Genomic DNA, 26,476 nt, shown 5'->3' on the forward strand with positions numbered 1-26,476 from the left:
CGCTGACACGGCCGCCGCCGCCTCTCCCCTGTCATCGTGCCAGCGCAGCCCCTATCGCTTCGCCCATCGTCTCGCGTCCCTTTCCCTCCCGGAGTCTGTCTGGGTCCCGCTCCTCGGGCGCTGCGCTCGGCCCTGCGCCTCCATCTGTCTGGGTCTCCGCTTCCTTGCCCCCTGCGCCCCGCCCCCCGCCCCGGCCTCTCCAATCCCGGCGGCGCGGGCCTGGCGCTCCACGTCCCCATTGGCCCGCCCGCTGCCCCCCGCCCCCGCCCGCCGGCCCCCTCCGGGCCCCTCCATTCACACAAAGTTTGGCTCCGGCGCTGCGGAGGGAGGGGGCGGCCCGGCCCGGCCCAGCTCTGCCCCCGGCCGGCCCGACCCCGGCCCCGGCCCCCGGACCAGCCCTTATCTGATCCCAGCCCCGGGTTTAAGAGTCCCGGCTCTGCCCGTCGCTCGGCTCGGTTCCTCATTCCTGCCCGCCCCGTCCGTCCGTCCGTCCGTCCGTCAGTCCGTCTGTCCCGCTGCCCATCCGAGGGGCCACTCCACCCCGGACCCAAGGTAAGACCCTGGCCCTGATGGAGCCCTGCCCACCTCGCTCCCCAAAGATAGGGGGAACCCCAACCCTTCGGTCCCCACCCTGTCTGGTCTCAGCAGTACTGTCCTGTTCCCCAGCTTCCCACCTTGGGCGACCCTAAACAGACCCTCCTGGGAAGGGCTCCCCAAGAAAGAAACCTTACCCATGCTGGTCACCTCCAGCTCATTGGGCTAAAGAAGGGGCTTTCCCGATGCCCCTTCCCACCAGGCGGACCCGGCAGGGCATCACAGCCCTCTCAAGGGATACAGTGACCACCACATACAGGTAACCACGCATCGCCCACTCCGGCACTCCGGACAGCGCCCTCTCTTCCCAAGATGGTCAGGTTACCCCCACTCCCATGCCAGCCCCTTCCCCCTCCCCACACTGTGACACTCATGTAGTGACACCCATTGATCACGAGTCCACACATGGGAGCAGAGACACAAACCGCTGGGATTAGCGAGCCGCGGGAGCCTGGTGTGCCTGGGACCCCTGCCCACTTGGCCTCTTCCCTCCACTCCCACTTGCCCTGCATGTCAAGCCCCCCCCCATCTCTTGCCCCCTTCCCCAGGTAGGTCACACTAGGGTCCCTGGGAAGCAAGCAGGGCCGCTCCTGCGGGAGGAAGAAGGGCAGGTTGGGTTCTGAGACATTCACGCTCCAGGCAGAGATGCCCCTTCCCCATCCCAGCCCTTGTCCCCACCAGGAAGTGACCAAGGGCAGCGGCGTGAGGAAAGAGATAAGGGTCAAAGCTTCCCGATTTGGGGGAGGAGAGCTGTGCCCCTGGGATGGGTAGAAGGACAGATGTGGGACAGAGTGGGAGGGGGGCCTCTGGTTACTTGAGATGTCACTCCTGCTAATGAAGCACCCAGAGTGAGGCGGGGGTGGAGGGCCCAAAGGAGGCCAGGGCTCAGGACGTGAATTTGTTGCTTTATCAGCACAAATTCTGGCTAAAGGTTTGGGGCCCGTCTGCCTCGGCTGTGGTGTCTGATGTGTTCCCCCACCGGGACTGCTTTTGGGAGTTCCGCCGGGGGGGGGGGGGAGGCGGGGAGAAGATGAGAGATTTGGGCCCCTGGCGTGAGGAGGGTCTCGGTGCAGGGGTGCTCGGCAGGGCCTGGAGGGCACCAAGCCATCGGCCTGAGGAGGGGCCAGCAGCCCCCGCTGCGTTCTATTTGGTTCCATCTCCGGACCCTCTCCCTAATCTCTGCGAGTTTCCGAACGTGTTCCTGGCGCAATGGTGGGCACCGTCCTGTGCTGAGGGTAGGGCCTGCGAATCCCTCAGGGTGTGGCCTGGTTGCGGGGGACCCAGTGTCGAAGGAGGCAGGTGTTCTGGCTTCTAGCTACTTCTTCAGGGAGCAGGAAATGAGGGAGGGGGAGGGACGGCGTCACGCCAGGGAGAGGGGCCAGGGCTGGTCTGCGGAGGCGATGGGCATGGCCCGGGCAGGGCCAACCCCCTTTCCCCGCCCCTCTGTCCTTTGGCGGTGGTGGCGAGGGAGGGAGAGAGGGGGTGTTGGGGGGCGATCTGGGCCAGTCCGGCCTCCCGGAGCCCTTGCCAGCCTGGGTCCTGAAAGGAGCTGCTGTTTTCTGAGCCGTCCCCCACCCCCCACCCCCCAGCCGGAGCCCGAGCAGCCAACTTGTCTCAGTCGGTATCATATGGCAATGACTCCACGGAATGGAGGGGTGGGGGGGGTTGGTGAGCAGGGTTATGGGTCCATTCCTTCTGTGGTTCCAATGCAGAATTCCACCGCAGCCCCCTACGCTGAGCGGGGGGGAAAATCTGTGTTCCCAACATCTGCCTCACATGCAGTCTAGGGACGCTTGCGTTCGTATGGGAGGGTTAGCTGTCTGGCCACCGGCACCCCCCACCTCTTCCCGTGCCCCTACCTGCACCTCCATACATGAGCTCATTTGTAGCTCCAGGTCGTTTGGCTTGGAGGGGAGGGCCCGGCAGAAGACCCAGGGACCTCTCTTCCCTTGTCCTCCCTAAGGGACCAGAGAGGCTTGGCATTTGGATCTGGGTGGGCTCAGTGAGAGGTTTAGGGTCCTGGGGGGCGGGTCATACCGAGAGACCCACTTCCTCCGAGGAGAAAAGGCCCGTTGGGCCTCCTGGCGAGATGCTCGGCCTCTGCACGCGAGACGGAAGACGGGCCGAGTCCCCCGGCATCGGTGGGGGAGAGAAAGAGACGTGGGGCCACGGAGCCCCCAACTTTCCTGCCAAGGGTTATGTAGGACGGAAGGAAAAAAAAAAAAAAAACCTTCCACTCCCCCTCCCCTTCCCGGCCTAGATTCTCCTCTTGCCTGACTGGTCAGTGCCACTGTCCAGGCTGAGGCCAAGCGGTCCAGGACAGTGGGGAGGCCCCGGAAGGGGCAGGGAGGCCGTTGGGATGGAACTACGGAAAGATAGACGGTGGGCAGGTCTGGACTGCAAGGGTTTTAGCGCCCGGGGAAGGGTGGTTGGCAGGGCAGCTCCTGGAAACCGAGCTGCGGGAGTTTCCCCCGTCACCGCGGCTCCCCCACGGGCTGAGTTCATCGCCTCTCTTCCCTCATTCCAGTTTCTCGTACATGATGCTGCCGTTCTGCATGGGCACGGTGCCTCGGGGTGGGGGGGGGACCCTCTCCATCCCCTCCCCCGCCAGAACCTTGAAAGGGCAAAGAGAAGGGGATTGTGGGAAAACCTCTCCCGTGGGTGTCCGCCAGCCCCGCGCTAGATTTGAGGCGGTGGGGAGAAGGGAGGGGCTGGCTCTGGAATGTGGAGAGAAGTAGGAGCTGGCCCGAGTGGCCCCGGGGAAGCAGGGCTGAGAGGTGGGCCTGAGCACTTCCGGCCTCTTAGGCCGTGACTTCCCAGTACGCGGCCATGGCGTTCTTTTTTCCAGGGGGCAGAAGGCCCTGGAAAGGGTTGGGGCCGCGGCTGGAAGGACTTAGGTTCGACTTCAGGAAGCGCATCCCATAAAAAAGGAAAGAAATCTGAGATGGAGTTTGGGAAGGAACGGGAGACCACCTTCTGGAACAAAAAAAACCCCACCCTAAGCCCCCAGGCCCATCCTTAAGGCTTCTGAGGGGAGCTGGGAAGCACAGGGAGGACGCGGTAGCCGTCGGGAGGCCTCTCCCGGGTGGCCTGGCCACTCCGCCACGTGGTCCCAGGGCTTCTTCCCGCTCGGGCCCCACCTGGGAGGCCGTGGGTGGAGAGGTTAAGAGCCTGGCCTTGGAGTCAGACTCCCTGGGTTCAAATCCCGGTTCCACCGCTCGGCAGCTACGACGTGCGTCCCCTCAGCCTTATGATGGCGCCAGGAACAGTTGGGGATTGAACGAGTCTCTGCTGGTAGAGGGCTTGCAGTGATGCTCAGCACCTAACACGTGTGTTTCCTGCGGTGGTGCTCCCTCTCTCTGGCCCGACTCTGCCTCTCCCGGCCCCCGGGGCCTTACCACAGCCCGTCCCTGGTACTCCCGAGGCCAAGTCCGGGGCTCTGTCGCTCCACCCTTCCGGAGTTCGGGAAGGCAGAGAATCCTCACCTACAGATGCAGGCGGGACTCCCGTCTTCGTTCCCACAGATGGCCCCACGTGGGCCCGGTCTCCTCTCCCGTAGCTTCCTTCCCTGTTTCCAGGCCGGCGTCCCGTCTTCTACTGGGGTCCACGAAGTGTGAACTGAGACGTTGAGCTTTCCTAAAACAGTCTGTTTGCCCATCCGGAGCAACTTCTCCCTCCCAGCCAGCGGCCCCCCACCTCAGCTGTCCCCCGCGAGCCAGCCTGTCCCTCTGCCGCCTGGTTTACATGTCCGCCCTTTCCGCTGTCCCCCAACCAGCCCGAGTGTCCGCAGCAGCCTCCCTAAAGGCCTCCCTGACTCCAGCCACCCTCTCTCCTCCGTTCCCTCCCTCTTCTTCACCGCCCAATTCCCCCTGGGACTGTCCCCACGAAGCACCCGTTTTGTCTTGTCCCTTTCCTACCCAGACACCCCTGTTGGTTTTCAGATGAAAACTCCCCATCGCAGTCTTCAAGGTACTTTATGGAAGCTTTCCTCGCTCCCCTCCAGCACCCCATCTCTTGGGACTGCCCTCTTGAGAGGGGTGGGGGACGTGTCCACCGGCCATCCCTGAACACCTTCTCTTCTCTCCCTCTGGGCACTCGCGGGGCCATTCCCATTCCAAGGCTGATCCCTCCTGCCCAGCGCCACCCGCGTCTCCCCATGGGCTCTGCCGTCTTGTACCCCTTTCTCCTCAGCAGTCCGCTTGTCCTTTGTCCCTTGTGTCTGTGACTTTGCCCGGATGTCCAACGCAATCGAATGGTAGTGCTGGAGGGGACATCCGTCTCCTTCCTTGCACCGGGGCTCCTTTGGGATGGGGCCGTGACCCTGCAGGGTTTGGATCCCCCGAAGCAAAGGCCTCTCTTCCCTTCCGGGGACCCCTCAGCTCCTAGGAACAGAGTGCCCTCTGACCAGCTTGACTCTAGGTAGGAAACCTTTCTGGTGGCTAATTCTGCGGGGGAGAATCCCGACTTTGGAGGCTTATGAATGTCTGGGAGTGGGGTGTGTATATGTTAGACCCTATGATTGAACTCCCTGGGGAACTTCAAGAGAAGCCCCTCTCCCCCCAACAGCCCCATCCTGTGGAGATGGCATCACCCTAAGATTGCGAGCAGCAGACCCCAAGACCCCCAGTTTCCAGCTCTTTAAGCATGTTGGCCCAAACCCAAAAACTCCTGTGGGGATCCGCTGAGCCTTTCTCTCCTGGCCAGGGAGGTCCGCTCCCGCCTCGTGCTGGGCTTGTGGGCAGGCGTCCGGGGCGGAAGAGGCAAAGGTCAGAGCCCAGTCTGGGGCATCCCAGTTGTTCTGAGCCTCCCCCTGGGCTCGAGAGCTGGGAGATCTGTGGGGACACCTCCCAGGTGGGGCACAGGCCTGACCACTTACCCTTACGTTCTCCCTGGGACTGTCCCCTAGCTGTTCCCTCGCCCCTAGTCCCAAACAGGAGACCTGGGCACAGGCCTTCTCCCCACGTCTAAACCTCCCCACTGACCCTTCCGGGGACAAGACATGGGCAACTGGCAGGAGGAGAGAGCGAGTATGTCTGAGTCTAGGGTGGTGTTCGCAAGTCTTTTGATCTCAGGACTTTACACTCTTAAGCATGATTCAAGACTCCAAAGACCTTTTGTGTATGTGGGTTATATTTATTGATATGTCAGAAATGAAAACGGAGGAGACTTAAACTGTTTATTAATTCATTTAAAAACAACCACAAACCCATTGCATGTCAACGTGTATGATATCTTTTTAATGAAAAGTGGCTGTATTATATTTTATTTTTATTATTTTTTGAAATGTTTATTCATTTTTGAGAGGGAGAGAGTGAACGGGGGAAGGGCAGAGAGAGAGGGAGACACAGAATCTGAAACAGGCTCCAGGCTCTGAGCTGGCAGCACAGAGCCCGACATGGGGCTTGAACTCACGAACCGCGAGATCGTGACCTGAGCTGAAGTCGGATGCCCAACCGACTGAGCCACCAGGCCCCCCCAGAATCGCTAGATTTTAAAAACAAAGCAACAAAATGTTTAGCAAGAAGAGTGGTGATGTCGCACACTTTCACGAGTCTTTGTAACGTGTGGCTTAACAGAAAACAGACAATTTCTCATATCTGCTTCTGCGTTCAATCTCTCGCCATATCATGTGTCACGTAGCTTCTGGAAAACTCCACTGAACACTCATGAGAGAATGAAGGCGAAGAAAGCAAATAATATAGCAGCAATGTTGGGAAGACAGTTTTGACCTCACAGAGCCTCTGAAAGGGTGTCAGGAACCCCCAGGGCCCCTGGACCACGCTTTGAGAATCACTAGGTCCAGAGGACTCTCAGAAAACCGTTTCAATCCCCGCGCCTCCTCCCCCGCCAAGCCGAGTACCCTGGCTGATCTCGGCTGCCCACACCCCTCTGAGTGTTCTCACTGGGCAGGCGGTCTGGGGGCCGTGGTTAAACAGGTGGGGCTCCGTTCTACCCCTCCCTAGCTGTGTGACCTTGGGCAGATCATCAACATCTCTGTGCTTCAGTTTTCTCATCTGTAAAATGGGGCTTGAAGAAAGTGCCTATTTTTTCGAGTTGTTGAAAATTACATGACAGAATTCTAGAAGAGGGCTTAGCGCAGTGCTACGTAGTGTGAGTTCTTTCGACGTTCAGGAGCCTTGCCTCTGAAGAATTCCCAGGGTCCGGAAGGCAGGGAGGGAGGGGCACAGGTGATCCTTCCCCTGTGGCGGAGGGGGCTTCCCAGCCCAGGGACGGAGAGCGACTGGGAGGGTTCACAGGGTTGCTGGCCCTGCATCTAGGAGTTCTAACTCCCAGCCCTCCCCTCCTCCCCCGCTGGGGACCCTTTGGGGGCAGGGAGGGCTTGGAACCGAAGTCCTGACTGGGAGGAGGGAGCAGGCCTTCCCTTTCCCCCAGTAGCAGCAGGTGAGCCGTCCAGGGCCCAAGGCTGTGTAGCAGGAAGCCCCGAGGGCAGATAACAGGCAGGGCCTCCTGCCCTCAGCACAACTGAAAAGAGAAGTGCCCAAGCCCAGAAGCTTTCTCTGTCTTGCCCGGGGCAGTCCTCTAAAGTGACTTCAGCCCTCTCTCCTGGGGGTTTCTGGCCCAGGACAGAGGAAGTCTTGATTGGGCAAACATTGCTACTCAAGTGGCGCCCCTTCCCTGCTCGCTGCCCCCTTCCCAGGTCTGGGCCTGCTCTCAGCCCCCCCCCCCCCCCCCCCCGCCCCGCACTGGCCGCCCCCTCCCAGGGCGGGGGTGGGGAGTGGGGCCGAAGCTAGTACCTGGGCCATGGAGGGTGCCCGTGGCGGGGGTGGGTGGAGGAGGGTGCGGGGCCCCCCTGGGCAGGAGGACCTCTTGCCCACAGCGTGGGGGAGGCCCGAGGCAGCCACACACACCCTGCAGCACCGCTGGCCCTGGCCCTCTGGCCCTTCGGCCACGCTCCCCGGAGCCGGAGCTGGGGCTGCAGGTGCCGCCTTCCTCAGAAGCCCAGACACCCCGGCTGCCTCACCCCCACCCCCCGCACACACCGATTTTGCATCCGGTGGCGGTTCCGATCCGACCCGCAGCCCCCCCAGCCCGACAACTCCGGAGACCCTCAGGCTTAAGTTTGAGACCTTGCTCCGTGTCTCCTGCCTACACCACTCCCTGGAATAGAGGGCAAGAGATGGTAATAGATGGGGGAAACTGAGGCAAAAAGTGGGTGGGCTCAGACTGCCCACCTGCTTCTTTCCCGGCGGCCCGGCCTGGCCCCCAGAGTGCTCCCCTCCCCCATCGTGACCGGTCCCTTGGCTTTTTCCACTTGCAAAGGCCTTTGTGGCCAGTGGCTGGTTTGGGGGCCCTAGGCGAGGCTCCCTCTGTTGTCTCCCTAGGGGAGCCCCCAGGGACTAAGATCTCTCCAGTCTCGGCCCTGCCCCACCCCCTGCCTCCACAGGCAGGGCCAGCAGCCCCCCAGCTCCCTCCTCTGGGCTGTGGGACAGGGAGAGGGCCGAGGGGCTGGCCCTGCATACTAATGGCCTGCCCATTGTCAAAGCCCCTTTGTGCCAGAGAGCTCCATTGAGGCGGCTCCGGGGCGGGCACAATGGGGGCTCTGTCCCCGAGTTCCCCCAAACAGTCACCTGCTTTCAGAGCCTCCCCCCACCACCACCCCCACCCGCCCCAGTGTCCGGAGGGCCAAGAGAGCGCGGGGGAGTGGGCCCAGGGCCAGGGGGGATGGGCAGGAGGCGACCCTCCCCCCCACCCCCGGGGCAGGCTGGGGAGCTGGGCACTGGTGGGGAGAGGCCCCCAGCTCACGGGGAGGGGGTTGGGGGGGGGGAGGGTGCAGTCTGTGGATGGAGCTGGGTTGCAGGCTCTGGGAGGCCAGCGAAGGGGAAGGGGTGTCCCCAGCGCCCACTCCTCCGTTCCACATGCCCTGGCCGGGCCCGCGGCTGCCCGCCTCCGCTCCTCCTCCACTGGGCTCATATATGCAGAGACACACAGGCACGTACTCATCTATGCAGCCCCACACACGGATCCCACACGCACGCTGGAGCGGATGTGCCCAGACCTCGGTCCTCCCGCCACCCACGTGCGTATGCACCTGCACGGCCGCGCCCCACCCCTCATCCCCTTTGCACCCCTCTGCCAGCCGCTGGCGGCTCAGCGCCACCCCCCCCTTGCCCTCTCTGCCCCCTGCTGCTCCAACACAGGTTATAACAAGTTTGCACTTGTTGTGACCTCAAGAATGTAGCCCTGGGGCGGGTAATGTCCCGCTGCCCCAGACCTGACCGCTTATACGTTAACCACGGACACGGCCTCCTCTGCTGAACTGAGTGCAGCTCCCACCTCGCCCCACCTCGGGGGTTTCGGGGGCCAGGAACCCCGCCCCACCGCCGAGCCGAGCGCGAAGAGGGGAGCTGTGTGCCACGAGCAAACCCAGCCCGCCCGGCGCAGGTCCAGCGTGACTGTCCCTTGCTTTTGCCCAACGCGCCCCGTGTCACAGCCCCTCGTGGCCCGAGAGGTCGGCGGGGCAGTGCTCATTTCCCGTCTCCCACTAGGGCTCTGGGAAGTGACGCCACGTGTACAGGTGGCTAGGCTGGGACTGGTCACTGTCAAGTCCCCACCTTCCCTGGGATGGGGTTGGGGGTGTGCTGGCGGGGGGGGGGGGGGGGGGTGGAGAACAGCAGGTACAGGGACCTTAAAGAGGATTCTGGGTCTAGAAGGGACCTCAGAAAGTCACCTTGACCCTTCCACTGTCCCAGGGCAGGGTGACCCTACCTCTGTTCATTTCCTGCCCTCACGTCGGCCCCACTCCTGCCATTGATTCTGGATGGCTGGAGGGAGAAACTCCGCCCGTTCCTTAGCTAGGCTTTAGGGTTTGGGATCTGTGTTTAGAAGTCCTTCAGATGCCCGGCTCTGACCTTCCGTGCTAACACCCTCCGTTTTGTTCAAGGATCCGTCCGGGATGTCTATGCCTCCCTCCCCTGCTATTCTGGTCTGGGGCATCCTTCGGAAGCCGGGAGCAAGCAGTCTAAAAAGAGAAGGGACAGAGGGCCCAGTAGGACCCCAAGACCTGGGGCGGCAGATGGGGTCACAGCACCTGCAGCAACTTCCTTAGATGGACGGCTCCAGATGTTGGGTCCCTCGCCTGCGAGGGTCGTTGGACGTTGATCTCCACGATGTTTCCCTTATGTCAGAATCGACAGGACCCTTTGGCTGTTTAACCCCCCCTCTCCCTCCAATGCCCCCCCTCTGGCTGCCGGGTTCTGCTTAAGCTGCCTCATCCATCCGTCTTCTTGATGTAGGAGCACCCCCCCCCCCCAGCCCTTACTCCCTGGTGTGGTTCTTCTGCCTCCAGATTTCCCTTCACGCGTCCCCTGGTGGAGAAGGAGGGTGCCATCGGCGCCCCGGCTGCACTCAGGCCATCAGTCCCTGTGAGAGGGAGGATGGAGGGCAGCCACCTCTGAATGTAGTTCTAGACTCCTCTAGAATCTACAAGTGTCTCGTTAGTGCCTTCATGCCGCTCCTGCCTCATTCTTGACTTCGAGTGGGGAAGGTGGGTGAGAAATAAGTAGAATGAGGGGGGGGTGGGTAGACAGACTCCCTCTTGGGTGACGGCGGGGCCCCCTTAGGCCCCTTGTGTGAGGGTCAGGGGTAGCTCTGCACACAGAACCGGGAGCCCCAGGGTCGAAAGGGAATGGACCCCTGGCTGGGAAGGTGGCTCAGTCCCTGAATATGCATCGTAAGAACGGGGTGCCTCGGGTCCCCATCTCCACCAGGGGTGAAGGTGAGATTAAATTGCTTCGGGGCACCGGGCTGGCTCCGTCGGTTAAACATCTGACTCTTGATTTCGGCTCAGGTCATGATCTCACGGTTTGAGTTCGAGCCCCGCGTCGGGCTTGGTGCTGATGGTGTGGAGCCTGCTGGGGATTCCTTCTCCGTTTCTCTCTGTCCCTCCCCCACTCGCGCTCTCTCTCAAAATAAATAAATAAAACTTAAAAAAAAATTGTTTCGATAGCAGTCAGTGCATCTAGACGGAACAGGAGGCATTTCCCGGGTACAAGGTATTATGAGGCAAAGGGGAAGGACGGAAAGAAGTGGTCAGCTCACTGTCCCCGATGACAGAGGGGACCACCTTTGGTCTCCATTGGATAGAGGCTGGTTGGCCTGGGAGGTAGTTCCCATGACACGCAGGGCACCGGTGCACCGTGGGATTCCCAGGTCTCTCAAAGAAGTCCCTTGACCATGTCTTAGCCCCCAGCAGAGAGCACCCCTGACTCCGTCCCCTCCCTGCAGGCCCGCATTTTCGCCGTTCCTTTTAGCTCTCTCCTTGTTGGCCTAGTTCTGGGCTGGTGGCCGCAAGGCCGAGGGGATTCTGGAGGCCTGAGGATGGGAGGGGGGTGCGCCCTGGGCCGTGGCTGTGGGTGGACAGGGGACGAGCTCAGTGGGTCATGTTCCCAGGTTGGCATCTGGCCCTTCGAGACCCCAGGTCAGTGAAGAGTCTCATGGGAAGAGAGGTTGGGACGAGGAAGAAGTCAGCGGTTCTTGCTCTGATTCTGACCAGAAATCACGTGCGCTGCTGGCCAGCTATGAGGTCGTAGGGAAGCCGCTTGTTTTTCCTAGGCCTTGCTTCCTCTTCAGGAAACCCGGGGAATCCGCCTGGATGACCCGGGGGCCTCCCAGCATGCGCATTCCGTGACCCTAAGGTGGCAAGGTGGAAAGCGTGGACTCGGCTGCAAACACACTTTGGCCTGTGGTCACCTGGGCCCGTCGGTAACCTCGTGGGTCTGGTTTGCGCACCATTGACAGGCAGGCGGTGACGTTCCCGGCAACCCACGCGGGGGGCGTGGGCGTCTGCAGAGGCTTCCCGGAGACCGTGGCCTCGCAGCTGAGGCCTGGGAGGAGGGTAGGGATTGACCAGGCCCAGCGGGAGGGGGCAGAGGGTTTCCCAGACGAGGCCCCAGTGTTTGCCGAGAGCTGTTGGTAAGAGGAAGCCATGGCCTGTCCAAGGCCTGGGAGAGGCTTGGCGTGACTGCACAGGGGACACCGCGAGGGCAGAGAGAAGACAGAGGACGCTGATGCTGGGGAGGCCGGCAGAGACCGGTTATCCCCGATTCCGTCCCAACTGTAATTCTGGGGCTTACGAGGTGGGTCGTCTGCTCCCCCTCCCCCTCCTCCCCATCCTCTTTCTCGGGCTTCTCCTCCCGTTCTTCCAACGCTGAGCCCTCTGGCACTCAGTACTGGGGCACGGGCGGCACCAGGAGCACGTGGTCGGTCCAGGGAGAAGCTCAAGTCCAGAGTGGTCCGACCCTAGACCGTGCAGAGGGTCTACCTCCCACAGGAGACTCTGGACGTCTGGCGTGGAAGCTGTCCTGCCGAGCACTGTGCACCTGCTGTTGGCCTCAGTTTCCCCATCTGGACCCCCACTAGAGAGAGTCCGGAGGGTGTGACGGAGGTGGGCTGAGGGAAGCTATGGAAAACCCAGCTTCTCACCCCGAATAAAGGCTTAGAGGCTGATGGGGAGACCGGGTCAGTGTCCCCACCTGTTCCTAAGGGAAGTTGGGAGGCGGGACCTCCCGGGGCTGAAGGATGTCACACACAGGAAAGGGGCCGGAGGGAAGAAAGAGTCACATGGAGGCGCAATCCGATGGGCTCTTGTAAGAAATAGCCCAGCTCCATTCTGGGCACTGCAGAGCACACAAAGATGAGCAAAATACAGTTCAGGAATCAGTTCCGAAAACAGTCCCCTGTTGGGGAAGAGGGGCTGCTTCCTTCCTGGAAGGAGGGGGGCAGGTACAATGACCCCATAGGAGCTGCTTCTGATGTACTTCCACACCGGGGAGCATCTCTTCTGGCTCCCCGTCCCCTACGCTCTCGGACCTTCTAGCACCCCGGGCCCAGCAACTTCTAAGGCCGCAGACAAGAAAGTGTGTGGACGCTTTCAGGCCCCCGTCCTAACTCAGGCAGGGAGCCGCACTGGTCCCTGGGACCCTAAGGTCCCATCAGCTTGGCTCCTGTCTAGTTTCTCAGACCCTGCCGGCGGATCTGGTGACAGCTCTCGGTGGCTCGCCGGCCTTCCCACCAAAGCCCTTATCTCCTGGGGCCTGGCCATCCCGGGCTTTGAGAAGCTTGCCAGCTGCCTGGAGCCACCAAGGCGGGGACCAAGCAGGAGGGCACAGGGTCGAAGGGAGTCACTGAGGAATGTGGCCCTTCTGCATCCCTCACGTTCCCTACCTCTTGGCAGGTTGAAAGGGTTTTGCGGGGAGCCTCATCTTGGGAATGATCAGGAGGTGGGATGGAGAATAGCGCATTGGAAGCCTCTTCCGATTCTGGGGCCACAGTCAATCCTACCCCACGAGTCACTGTTCCCCTGAAAAAGGAGCATCATGAAACCCCCTGGCATATGGAGAGGCGGGGCGGGTGAAGGGCCACGGGGCTCGGAGACAGACGTTCGGGCTGAGCCATTGAACAAACGTCAGCGAGACACTTTGTCTCTCTGAGCCCCGCTTCCTCTAATTCTGTAGACACTTTCCTTCATCTGCAAAGTAGGGTAATAATAATAATATCTTCATATTTGCATAAGGGCCTTACAGATTTCACGTACTTCATCTCGTGTGATCCTGACCATACAATGGAAGGTTTTATTGCCTCCTTAGGTGAGGAAACTGAGCCCCGCAGAGATTAAGAGATTGACTGGAGTTCCCATAGCTAGAAAAGGACCCAGACCAGGATGGCAAATAGTGGGAAAGAATAGGTAAGGACTTTGGCTGTGACCCAGACAGGCCAGGAAAACTAATAGGCTTTGCTTGCGAGGCTAACTCTGCTTGACTGAAATGGTTCTCTGGGCCACCATGTTGAGGAAGATTCTGAGGCTCGGCGAGCAAAGGTCTGAACGGGTGATATCTGCTAGGGGTGGGGGGGTGGGGTGTGCGATGGCCCCCAGGCTGTGTGGTTGACATCCCCTTCCCCCCGGGGTCAGACTGGGGGTTTCCAGTCTAAGTCCTTCCTCTATGTTAAACAATTGGGTTAAACGCAGAGACGGGCAGCTTATGAGATAACTATGGCTGGTCGCCACCTTCCGGGGGCTGGTGGTCTCTGGAGACGGAGCCGGACGTGCTACACGGAGGAAGACGTGGCAGGGAGACAGCGGGCGTCTGCCGAGGGCTCCGAGGCTGGGGAAGCGCAGGAGCCCCTCGCGGGCGCAAGCAGGCCGACTGAAGGCCATGGTCAAGAGTGAACGGTCGCTCTACGGCCAGAAGAGGGGGTGCTTAGGGACAAGTGCTGGAAGAAGAGACTGTGGCCGTCAGAGTAGAATGGGATGGGGGGGGGGAGGGTATGTCAGGAAGCTGCCAAAGCCGTGGAGCCCATCAGATTTCAGGCAGAACGATGGGATGGGAGGCATCCGTGTTGTTGAAGGGCCTGGGGCAGCTGAGGGGAGCAGGGGAGGAAGGTGAGGCCGGAGGCAGGGAGGCCAGATCACTGCAGCGCCTGGCGGAGGTGAGGGAGAATCCAAGGCTGAACTAAGGCCGCCTCAGGGGAGACGGAGAGACGCCCACCCGGATGTGGGGCTGGAGGGGAGCCCAGGGTGACTCTAAGGTTCTGAATGGATGGCAGTTCTGTGAAGAGGGGACAGCCCGAGGGGACTCCCTCCACCCCCGGAGGAGAGAGGACAGGCGTCCAGCACGCTGACGCTGGAATGCTCCAGGTAGAGGGCAGAGGTGAGGAGGGGTGAGGAGGGAGGGCTGGGCAGCTGAGGAAGGGCCACAGAGTGGCGGGAGATGAACACCAAGGGTGGGGCCCACAGTCAGGGGCAGAGGAGAGGCCACGGCAAAAGGGCTGGGTGCAGAGGAAACAGCCAGGCACGGGTGGCAGAGAGCCTGGAGGACAGGCGGAGAGGGAGAGAGGGCTCCGCGACCTGGGGACCCTGCACGGAGCGCTCCTGGAAGCCCCCACCTCCACGGGCAGGCCCTGCGCCAGCCTCCGTGCAGGTGAAGGGAAGGGAAACGCAGAGACTTTAACCCATTTGCCCCAAATCTCGAAGCCTGGAAGGAGCAGGGCCATTTAAGAGGGGACCGACGTCTCCCAAACCAGGGGGCGGGGGCAGGGAGTCCCCACCACATCGCAAGAAGGGCCAGAGGACAGAGTGCCAAGAAGGGACCACCGGCCCCGGGGCCAGGTGCTGCAGACTGCTGGCGTCAAGGCCCCGGAAACGCCCTTGGCTGTGGCGATGGGAAGGTCAGCTGTGACCTTGGAGAGAGCTCCAGAGCACTAACCAACCGCCGCCAGCTTGCCACCGAGGGCACTTGCCTCTAACGTGCTCTGTGGTGGCGGATGCTTTTACCTTTGTTGCTATTAAGTATTAACAGATCGAACCATTTGATATTGCTGACACGGGACCCGGTTTTTTGTTTTGATTGGCAATTTCTGATGGTTCAACCTAACGGTGAAAGGAGAGAGCCGGGGAGGGGGCCGGAGCGGTTGGATGGGGTGGGGGGTGGGGGGAGCAGGCAGGGAGTACGCAGAGCGGGGGAGCCCTGCCCCCTGGTGGCGGGGAGGTAATCTCCCGCGCGGGGCTGAGGGGCACGTCTGGTGACAGCCTGGTCTCCTCCACTCCCCCGCACCTGTCTGCGCTCTGGACGGCCCCTCGGCGCAGCTGGGGGCGAATTCTCCCACTCATAACCAGCCTCTCCGCGAGGATGATGCCCTCAGCCAGCATCTTGGGGCATCAGCTGGGTATAGATTCCCCCGTGGAGACTCTCAGGAGCCCCGCAGACCTCTCGGTCCTCGCCCTGCTTCTACCCAACCCGCCCAGACCCTCCGAGGTCTCCCCCGTCGAGGTGAGGAGGGGTGGGTTGACATCTAGGGGCAGTTGTTGCTCTGAGGTGAGGACCCAAGCGGGGCCAGGCCGGGAGGCTCTTGGGATTGCCGGGGCTGGGACTGAGGGGGCAGTGGCACACCCTTCGTCCTCAGCTGAACCCTGCCCGGGGCCAAGTTCCCCACACAGGACCGGGATGTGCGGCCTCGCTTGTCCCAGACGCTGGGTAGGAGCGGACACTGGCCCGCGTGATGAGTCGGGGAGGGAGGTGTGCTCGGGGTAGGGGTGAAGGGTGGGGAGGCAGGGGCGTCAAGGAGGCGGTGCCCATTTGCCGCACGTGACCGGAAGTCATCCTCCATCCAGCTGGGGAAAGAGGGGGTCCCCGAGATGCCACCTTCTGGGCAGTTCTCTGCAGAAACATGGTTCCCTGCTTGCAGGGGGCAAGAGACACTGCCGGGGGGGATGGGGGCAGAGGAAGGGGCAGTGCTCCCCGATCAGCCCACGCTGACAGGCAGGGGTGGTGCCTGGACGGAGGAGAACATCTGACATGGCCCCATCTGTGTCCCTCCCTCTCTTGACTGGAAAACACACAGAGGGGTCAGCAGGGCCAGACAGGGGTCACAGGCTCCCAGGAAATGCTTTGACGGCTTTTATCCTCTCTTTTGATCAGACTAGGAGAACTTTCCAAACGTTGACACAAGGGAAGAAAAGCCTATTCTTCCCTGGGCCAGGGCCTTGGTGTCAGGCCGAGGCCAGAGGATGGGAGGGAAGGGGACGGAGGCCGAGGGTGGCGGGCAGAGGGAATAGTGACTCAGCTGGAAAGGCAGGCCCCCGGACACGCTCGCTGCCCTCCTGTCCCCACCTCCACCTCCAGGGAGCATCTGGCTTCCTTTCTATTTGTTTATTTTCTTTGGGGCAGGACAGGAGGGAGATTAATGAATAAAGCCATCCCGTCTGAAAAGAACCCCAAACCAACTCCATTTTTCTTGCAGCCTCGAGGGCTTATGTAACCCGGCGCTTTTCTTACTGGCCTCCCTCTAGTACCCGTCCCTCTTCCCCTCTCCCCCTCTCTGCGTTAAGAGCACTTGGGAGCCCAGAACTGCTTCTTTTCAGGCCCCAAAGCTGCCCAGCCAGCTCCTTGGAAGCCTCCAGGGTCGCTATTCAACTTGGAGTCAGTGTCCAAAGAAGAGATAATATATTTGGGGACAGGAGGCTGAGTGGCTGTTTCCTCTCTCTCTCTCTCCCGACGTGGGGGGAGGGCTCGGGCCGGACGCGGGGTCTTAAAGCCAGGAGGGACCTTGATAATCCTCAGACACAGCGCCCCGGAGACGGACCCACCGACTGGTCCTGAAAGGCAGAAGGGAGGGAATGTTCCCTGAGAAGATACAGACATGAGCCCTCACCTGTCACACGTCGGATGTCCTTGAAATCTGTTTTGTCTTTTAAATTAGGTAAAATTTTCATTCCACTCTCTGTCTGTTGTTGGTTTAGGATGAAAATAAGATTTCCCCTCAAAGTCTTTGAGCAAAATTGAAACCACAGGAAAGATGCATTTAAGCCTGTGGCCTCCAGGACCTCCTGACCCACTAGTCTGAGAAGTGGGGGGCCGATGCAACAAACGCCCTTAGTCCCCGATTAAGGAAACGATGGTTTGATGGGCTCGGACACTGCCCAAGGTCACCGCTGTCAGTGGCAGAGACGAGGCTGGCCCCTAAGTTTCTTGCTTCCCCGTCCAGCCCACTCTGCACGCGGTAACATTGCCTCTTAGCTCCTGGCAGGGTCTTAAAACACCCTTGTTTTTTGCCTCCTTCCACCTCCAGGATGTTGTGCTCAGACACACGCCTCGCTCGCTGTCCCGGGTGAGCCTGGCCTCGGGTTCTGAGGCCGATGGTGCCCCATACCCCTCACTTTGTGTACAGGGCTTGCCCAACACACGGCACTTGAGCGAGGCGGGCAGGTGCTGGCACGGATCCCGCGGGTACCCCAAAGGCCGGTTTCCAGCCAGACACTCATGATGCCCACGCCCCCTAGTGGTGGCTTCAGGGACACCTTTGAGCCTAAAGCGACTGGACGGATTCACAGCAAGAGCGGGTCCCTGAGGAAACTGCCCCCCTTTCTGATCCCATTTCCAGCCCCTAGATCAAGAGGCTCTTTCCTGGAGGGAGGAAGTGGGGAGAACAGGAGGGTAGGGGGCTTACAATGCCTCTCCTGACCCCCGGGCCTCAGGATGTAGACGGAGGGCAGAGTGTGATGGGGAATTCACAGGTCTGAGCTCTGCCTGCACCTCGCCACCTTCACAAAGCACATCTCCAGGGTGAGACACGGGAGGCTGAGGGACGATCCAGACAGATGTGCGCGGGGGGAGCAGACCGACAGACAGGAAGGTGACAAGGACGGAAGGGGAAACGCACGTTAGTATCAGCCGGCACGACGTACCAGGGGTCGAGTGGGCAGCAAGGAAGGCGGAAGAGGTGGGAAGGCAGTTGGGAGCAGGGTCCAAGGAGGAAATGGGGACAGTAGGGACCTGCCACGCCAGCCTAAGAGAACAGATCATGGGACGCAGAGATCACAATAAAAGAGCATCACCGCCAGTCATGAGATGCACTCTGGGTGTCACTGCTGGGGACACTGCTGTCCTGCTAACCTGTCAGCAGGTCGAAGCGTCACCTCCTCTGGTGGCTGAGTGTGGAACTTGCCCAGTGGAGGCAAATTCACTAGTATTAGCCTGAAGCTATAGGAGGAAGGACTTTGGAATCCAGCCAAAGCTTGGCTCTGTTGCTTGTAAGTTGTGTCTCCTGGCCTCCCCGAATGTCAGCTTCGTCCCCTCCCCTCCCCTCCCTTGCCCTCCCCTTTCCTTCCCCTCTCTCTCCTCCCCTTCCCTGGAAGCACCTTCTCTCTGACCCCCTAGCCCCCAGCCTCCAAGTGTCTAAATCCTGGCTAACCTTCAGACCCGCCGGTCCCAATGCCACCTTTCTGTATAAAAGCCTTTCTTGAGTGAGATAGCCAGGTGTGGAGGGAAAACCCAACTCCTGGCTGGTAGTCACTGAGTTGGTTTCCTGGCCTAAAAGGGGATAATAACATTCTTATGGAGTGCTCCCTTGAGCCAAATGTCACCTTTCCCTTTGCACATCCCCCCAGTGCCTCACGGATACCTCGTCTGTGGCCCTTACCACCTCCTGCCTGCTTTATGGCTGCCTCCCTTTGGGCTTGGCAGGTCCTCAAGGCCAGAACCTACGTCGAATTCATCTCTGTGACTCCGGGGTCTGTCGTCCTTAGAATCTGGCACGCAGGAGACGCTGAAGAAAGCGTCTGTCGTGTAAATGTGTGGAACTGCCGGGTTCTTCCCGCGGCGGCCGCGTCATTACACACGAGGACATCTTTTCCTTGCTTGCACATCTGTTAGTGCTGGCGACCAGTTATTGGGGTTTCCGTGTGTTCAGGAGAAAGGGAAAACATATGAAAAGTCAAGAGCAGACAAAGAGGGGGGGAGGATGGAGAGCCTCGGAGGAGAGGCTCTGGGCCCGAGCGAAGTTCTGTCCGTCCGTGTGGGACGAGAGCTCCCACCGTGCGGGAAGGGGCGGCCCGTTCTCTCCCTTCTGCTCATTCGTTCACTCCAGAAATACTCCTGGAGCACCTACTATGTGTCCTAATCGTACGTCAGGGTAGTGAAAACGTAGTATGCCTCAATCCTTACTTCAGTAAGCTTATTTGTAGCAGAAGATGGGCGCTATGCCAGATCGATGTCCCATAAAACGTACAGACGGTGATATATATGCGCGTGTCTATGGAGGGTCAGAGGAGGGAGGTATTAAGTGAAGCCGTGGGGATCAGGGGCTTCATTTATCCTGGGCTCTGAAGGATATTTTGGTATGTAGGGACAAGGACAGAGGGGAGGCGAGGGAGGGAGAAGAGCACGAACGCATGGGCGCGTAGGGCAGGGACCAGCTGTTTGCCCAAAGCCATAGGAGAAAAGAGGTGGGAGATGAGGCTGGAAAGGAGGTTTGCAAACAGATCAGGGAAGGCCACCTATGCCCGGCTGAGTCTGGTCGCTCCTAGATCGATAACGCAGAGACACGGACATTTCCTGAGCTGGGGACGGCACTGAGGCGGTGACACTATAATGAAAAGCCGGTGGGCTCGGGAGACAGGGGACCCGAGCCTGAGACCAGCCGCGCACTCCAAGTCAGTCACCCCCCCCCCCCCCAGCCTCAGGTTCCTCCGCCACGAGACAAGGAGTCTGATCTTAATCCCCCGTAGGTACTGAACCTGGGTAAATGCTCTCGGGTTCGTGATCGGAGGTGTGCTTCGGGGAGAGAGAGCGGGCGTCGCAGCGTGGGAGGGACTCGGGGAGAGAAAGAGCGGACAGGTGAGTGGGAGGCCGAAAGGCAGAGAGGACCCGAAGTCAGGCCGGGAGATGAGAGGAAGGGACACGAGTGGAAATTGGCAGTTGTGTGACGCATGTTGGCGTGGCGAGAGTCTGAGTGTGGTAACTCAGGACGATGGCGTCCTCAGCTGTTTGGGAACCCAGGATTCGTTCACATCGGGGAATGAACACAGGTGGTGTTAGGGCCCAAAGCTCCTTTCAGGCAGGTCGTCACAGGAAACAGATGGAGCCTTTGCCCAGGGTCCCTTCCCTGCCTCTCCAACCTGACCGGTTTTAGAAGGTGCACGGCTCTCCCCTGTGCCTTCTGCCACGGCCCCGGGTGGGGGTTGACGCATCTTTTCCAGGCACGTAACTTGGCGTAGCTCACTCCCCTGCCCACCGCCACGGCCAGACTCAGTCTCTCTCTCCATCTGGCGTGGCCCACTCCTGTGTCCACGGCCACGGCCAAGCTCAGGCTCTCTCTGCATCTGGCGTGGCCCACTCCCGTGTCCACGGCCACCGCCAAGCTGTCTCTCTCTCCATCCTCCCGCTGACCCAGAGGAGAGATGGACGGGTGCCTTGGGACTTGCTTTCTCCTGCCTCTGAAGCTCGTGTCTGTAACCCCCTGCAGCATTAGTGGAGCCAGGGTAAGCCTGGGTCCCTCCCCCTGTGTCGCGGCTCCACCTCGAGGTCTCCGGAGGCTCGGCGGCCAGTCTCCCGGGAGCTAAACCAAGGCTGCAGCCCTCACTCGGGCCTCTCTGGGTCCAGATCAGCTTTCGTCCCCTTCCTCAGTCTTTGGTAATAAACTGTATCCGGTGCTGGGGAAACAGGCGAGAGTCACGGTCCACGGCCTTAAATGAAGACCTCACAGCTGACAAACCACGGCAGAGCGCTCAGATGGTCTAACGTAGGAACGTGTACAAGGCCCGGGCTTCACCGACCCACGCTGGGGTGAGGCCTGGGGGATGGGGAGCACCGATTGATTGTTTCTTGGATGGTCAGGGAAGGCTTCAAAAAGGGGGCAAGTCACCCTCGAGTCGAGTTTTGAGAGATCGGCAGGAGGTCCTCAGGCTGGCACGGAGCCAGCGATGCCACGGCAGGTCCAAAGGCACGAAGGGTGAAGCGGTGAGGCCCTCTGCGGAGCTGGAGCCCGGGGTGCGGGTGGACAAGCGGCAGGAATCATGCCGCCAAGTAGGCAGAGACTGAACCATGCAGGGCCTTGAATGTTAGGCTCAGAGGTTGCATTTGCTCCCCAAAGCGGTAGGATTGATTTTAGTCACGACGGTCACGACAGCTGGGTGTCCTTGCTCCGGAGCAGAGCTGTGCTCCAGAGGGGCTCTGACAAACCCACCCATTCTGGAGAATAACTGACTCCCGAGCTCGCAGGCCTACCTGCAGCGTGAGAGTCTGGAGCTGGGGGGGGGGGGGAGCGGGCCGGACACCCCCGTGGGTCTGATGGCCCTGGTCTTAGAGAAAGAATCATTAGTACATTCCTTAGAGACGGGAGAAGTTGATGGTGTCCCCTTCCGTCTGTTCACCACTTGGGGGCTGGTTTCACCGTCAGACCGTGTCCCTGGGATCTGGCTGGGCCCGGGTTGGGGACACAGCACCCCCTGGAGGCAGGACTGTGTGTGTGCCCGGCAGGGCTGGGGCTGCTCCCTTCCCAGGAGCCCGGCCAGCTTGGGGGTGGGGGCGCGGCGGATCGTTTGTCCGCTTCCGCCTCTCGCCCCCTCGGAGAACAAAGCTGCCTGGCCGTGGGAGGTGGCGTGGCAGCTGGGGGACAGCCGGACGAGGCGGAGAGAAAGGCTGGCACCGCAGGCACGCAGCTGGAGGCGGCTGTCACAGCAGAGTCCCAGCCGGGGCCGTGAACGCCCAGCCCCGACGCCGCGCTCCGTGTTCCCTGCACAGGGCCCCGCAGAGGCGCTTTCCCCAGACCACGGCACCCGTGAGAATGGACCCGGGTACACGGGAGCGGTTGCTGCCAAAGTCCTGGGGGCGCCTGGCTGGCTCGGTCGGTGGGGCGCGTGACTCTTGATCTCGGGGTTGGGAGTTCGAGCCCCGCGTTGGGTGTGGAATCTACTTAAAAACAACAACAATAAATAAATAAATTAATTAATTAATAGAAAAAAAAAAGCGTTCTGGACCGGATCCCAAAGCCCTGGGTTCTGGTTCCAACTCTACCATTAATCTACTTGGGGCAAATCTCCTGAGCCTGTTTCTTCTTCTTTTTTTTTTTTTTTTAATTAAAAAAAAATTTTTTTTTCAACGTTTATTTATTTTTGGGACAGAGAGAGACAGAGCACGAGCAGGGGAGGGGCAGAGAGAGAGGGAGACACAGAATCGGAAACAGGCTCCAGGCTCTGAGCCATCAGCCCAGAGCCCGACGCGGGGCTCGAACTCCCGGACCGCGAGATCGTGACCTGGCTGAAGTCGGACGCTTAACCGACTGCGCCACCCAGGCGGCCCTCCTGAGCCTGTTTCTAATGACTTCTGTACTTACTTCATAGTGTGAGGGCCAAATTCCATATTTTACGGACTGCGATGGGATAACATCATCACAGGCTACTGTTTGGGGAGGATAAGCGAGGCTTCCCTTGGGCCCCAAGAGCTTCCGTTCCTGAAGTCAGGCGGAATCTTTCCTCAGCACAAAGCTAGGACTTTGAGGATGGGTCCCCGAATGTCGCCCTAGGACGTCCGGGGTAGAGATGGCGCGGAAGGGGCAGGCATCCTGTCCCCCGTGAGGGTAGGTGGGAGCCTGCACCGCCTCTGTGGACTCTCCGCGAAGTGCAAGTCCATCCTGCCCTTGGACACCCCCAGACACGGAGCGCTGTCTGCCTCCCGAGAAGCTCTTTCACGTTTGGCTGTCCTGATTGTTACATTGTGCCTCGTCGTCTGGATCTGGAATCTTTTCCTCTGTGGTGTGGATTCATCGGTGCTGGCGGTTCCTCTTGGAGCTCCAAGAGCAGGTCCAAACCCCTGTTCGTGCGATCGCCCTTCAAACCAAGTATTTGCGATCCGGAATTGCTCAGATAATTTTGGGGCCCAAATATGCAACCCGACATTTATCCTTTTTGTTAGACTTAGCCCATTCCTCTGGCTCCTTTTGGGTCCTAATTCTGCCCCAGACCTTGCATTTGCGATCTGTCCCAGCTTTGTGTCACCCTCGTAACTGGTGGCCGCGTGTTCTATAGTTCTGAATAAAATTAATGTTGCAAACAGGGGCGCCTGGGTGGCTCAGTCGGCTAAGCGTCTGACTCTTGGTTTCGGCTCAGGGCACGAACTCGCGGTTTGTGAGTTCGAGCCCCGCATCAGGCTCTCTGCTGACGGCGAGGAGCCTGCTTGGGATTCTCTCTCCCTCTCTGCGCCGCCCTAGGGGCACCTGGGTGGCTCAGTCGGTTAAGCGTCCGACTTGGGCTCAGGTCATGATCTCACGGTTCAAGAGTTCAAGTCCCGCATCGGGCTCTGTGCGGACAGCCCAGAGCCTGGAGCCTGCTTCCGATTCTGTGTCTCCCTCCCTCTCTCTCTCTCTCTCTGCCCCTCCCTCACTCGTGCTCTCTCTCTCTCTTTCTCTCAAAAATAAATAAAAACATTAAAAAATTAAAAAAAAAGAAACTAAAATAAAAAAATTACGTTCACTCAACCACAGCTTTCCAGGGCTTCCTCCATCCGCTGAGTTCCTCAGAGTCTCTCAGGAAGGTTCCACATCTTTTCCAGTTTGAGGATCAAACGAGAAGGCACACTAATGGGCGAGCTTTAAAATGGTAGAGATGCGGGGGCTGAGCTTTGTCTTTACTGCTGCTATTGAGTGCTGAAGGGGGCTATACCTGGGCTCGAAATCGTAATTCTCCAAACCTCAGAATTATAAAGCTTCCCTTTTGCTCCAAAGCAAAAGTCCCAAGTGGACGAGCGCTGGTAAGCAGGCTCCCGGCTGCCTCTGAACATTCCGGGATTCTCATCCATTGGTGACCTCCAATTCAGGGTCTACTTGGGTGGGGGGTTTAAATGGGCCCAAATAATTTAGTTTTCCAGATGTCGGGCCGTGGGGAAGATGGGGTAAGGGAGCAGCGTGAAGAATGACGATGCGATGGCCCAGATTTTTTGGAATGGAGAAGGAGATGAGCTTCTCTGTTCTCCAAGTAGGACCCAAATCCCCGGAGATCACCCTCCTCCTTCCCAGAAGGTCTGGTCATCAGATCCAGAGTCCAAGGGTTCAGTGATTGAAATCCTATCTCTGCTGGAAAAGTACAAGCTACTCCTTGGGCAGAGCTACCGGCACCTTGCGTGAAGCGAGCTGTCTCCTATTTCGGAGCCTTGTCCCACTTTCTTCCATCAGGACAAACAGCGATCCTGAATTTGAGCTTGTGCGGACATGACCGCTAATCCACACCAACTCTCCTACCTCACCCGGTCAAGGCCACTTTGCCGCCCCTGACCTGGCATTTCCCTCTGCACCGCCAGGAGGCCTCGGCGTGGTGGTTCCCTCCTCCTTTCCCATCGCTCAGCTCTTTCCGCTCAGGTCCTGCCCGTGCTATTCCCAACGCCACCTGACCCAGACCGAATTCCCCCGGATGATGCAAATAGATGATGGTGATGGCGATGATGAAGTAGTAATAATAATATGCAGTGAAAATGGTCCAGGCCCTTAGAAAACATCTCAGAGGGTAGCGGGCTGGGCAGTTTCCGCTGTTTTCTGAGCCAGATGAGTCCCCTGGTTGTCACCAGTGAGTACTGCCCTGGGGCTAGGGGAAAGGCAGGGAAATGAAGGGTTTGTGTGTTTTCGGGGGGGTGGGGGTGGCCTGGAAGGATTTCAACAGGGTAGTCTTTCTTGCCCTGCCATTCATGAGGGTGGGGAGGGATCCTATTTCAGAATTAGAGATCTTGACGGAACTGGTTTTGCGGGGAAGAGAGACCAGGAGGACGCTTTCCTCTGGCCCCACCTTCCAGGACCTGTGCTTGTCACAGAGAATCACAAAGATCAGACTTCCCTGCCATTATCTGCTCCCTCAATGTGTGTCTGGCTCACCAGGCTGGGAGTTCTTGGAGAGCAAGGGTGAGGTCATTTGCATTGTTGGCTTACCAGCGTCCTGCACAGCGCCCGGCGAATAGCGAGTGCTCAGTAAATACGCGCTAACGGTAAGATCGGTGACCCCGAGACGCACGCCACTTCTTCCTTCGCCGTGGGCGGTGGCCAGGAGTTGGCTGGCTTCCCGCAGTAACCCCCGCTGTGCCGTCTCGCTCCCTCCAGATGACGTCGGTGGCCAAGGTGTACTACAGTCAGACCACTCAGACGGAGAGCCGGCCCCTCGTGGGCCCAGGGGTCCGACGGCGGAGGGTCCTGACAAAAGACGGCCGCAGCAACGTCAGAATGGAGCACATCGCCGACAAGCGCTTCCTGTACCTCAAGGACCTGTGGACGACCTTCATCGACATGCAGTGGCGCTACAAGCTTCTGCTCTTCTCCGCGACCTTCGCGGGCACCTGGTTCCTCTTCGGCGTGGTGTGGTACCTGGTGGCCGTGGCCCACGGAGACCTGCTGGAGCTGGGCCCCCCGGCCAACCACACCCCCTGCGTGGTGCAGGTGCACACGCTCACGGGGGCCTTCCTCTTCTCCCTCGAGTCCCAGACCACCATCGGCTACGGCTTCCGCTACATCAGCGAGGAGTGCCCGCTGGCCATCGTGCTGCTGATCGCCCAGCTGGTGCTCACCACCATCCTGGAAATCTTCATCACGGGCACCTTCCTGGCGAAGATCGCGCGGCCCAAGAAGCGGGCCGAGACCATCCGTTTCAGCCAGCACGCCGTCGTGGCCGCCCACGACGGGAAGCCCTGCCTCATGATCCGCGTTGCCAACATGCGCAAGAGCCTCCTCATCGGCTGCCAGGTGACGGGCAAACTGCTCCAGACCCACCAGACCAAAGAGGGCGAGAACATCCGGCTCAACCAGGTCAACGTGACTTTCCAAGTGGACACGGCCTCGGACAGCCCCTTCCTCATTCTGCCGCTCACGTTCTACCACGTGGTGGATGAGGCCAGTCCCCTGAAGGACCTCCCCCTCCGCAGCGGGGAGGGGGACTTCGAGCTGGTGCTGATCCTCAGCGGGACGGTGGAGTCCACCAGCGCCACGTGCCAGGTGCGCACCTCCTACCTGCCGGAGGAGATCCTCTGGGGCTACGAGTTCACGCCCGCCATCTCGCTGTCGGCCAGCGGCAAATACATCGCTGACTTCAGCCTTTTTGACCAGGTTGTGAAGGTGGCCCCTCCCAGCGGCCTCCGCGACAGCGCGGCGCGCCACGGAGACCCCGAGAAGCTCAAGCTGGAGGAGTCCTTGAGGGAGCAAGCGGAGAAGGAGGGTAGTGCCCTAAGTGTGCGGATCAGCAACGTCTGATGGCCCGCGGCCCCACCCGCCCCCGTCTCTCCGGTCTTTCCTCTTTCGGCAGCCCGGGTGAGGGCTGTGGATACCCGGGCTAGCCGGAGAGCCCCCGGGAGCCCCCATCCTCCACTCCCTCCGCTTTAACCCGGCGGCCTGTGGGTAGGCGAGGCCAACTGGAGTCCGAGCTTTCCTTCCTTCGTCCCCTCCAGCCCACCCCACCCGTCCCCAAGACACGCAACTCCCCGACACCAGGATGGGGGAAGGAGAGGGAAGATTAAGGCTGAGGTGGCTCAGGACGCATCAGCCATGCTTGGAGACCCACATCAGGAGGACCACGCAGTTGGATGGATAGCCCCCCCCCCCCCCCCCCCCCCCACCTCCCACC

General features: G+C 60.1%; 1 protein-coding gene across 1 annotated transcript; it reads left to right on the forward strand.

The window, feature by feature from the left end:
- The first annotated feature begins 380 nt into the window (after window positions 1–380).
- Window positions 381–26,473, forward strand: KCNJ10 (potassium inwardly rectifying channel subfamily J member 10). The gene is made up of 2 exons (XM_030302518.1): window positions 381–552; window positions 24,967–26,473. The coding sequence occupies exon 2, from the start codon at window positions 24,967–24,969 to the stop codon at window positions 26,104–26,106; it is 1,140 nt and encodes a 379-aa protein (XP_030158378.1). The 5' UTR covers window positions 381–552; the 3' UTR covers window positions 26,107–26,473.
- The last annotated feature ends 3 nt before the right edge of the window (window positions 26,474–26,476 follow it).

The sequence above is a fragment of the Lynx canadensis genome, chromosome F1, assembly GCF_007474595.2.
Source record: "Lynx canadensis isolate LIC74 chromosome F1, mLynCan4.pri.v2, whole genome shotgun sequence".
In the NCBI taxonomy this organism is placed as follows: Eukaryota; Metazoa; Chordata; class Mammalia; order Carnivora; family Felidae; genus Lynx; species Lynx canadensis.

Excerpts from the sequence above, each read along its gene's own strand:
- KCNJ10 (XM_030302518.1), top strand. The coding sequence starts at position 24,967 with ATGACGTCGGTGGCCAAGGTGTACTACAGTCAGACCACTCAGACGGAG.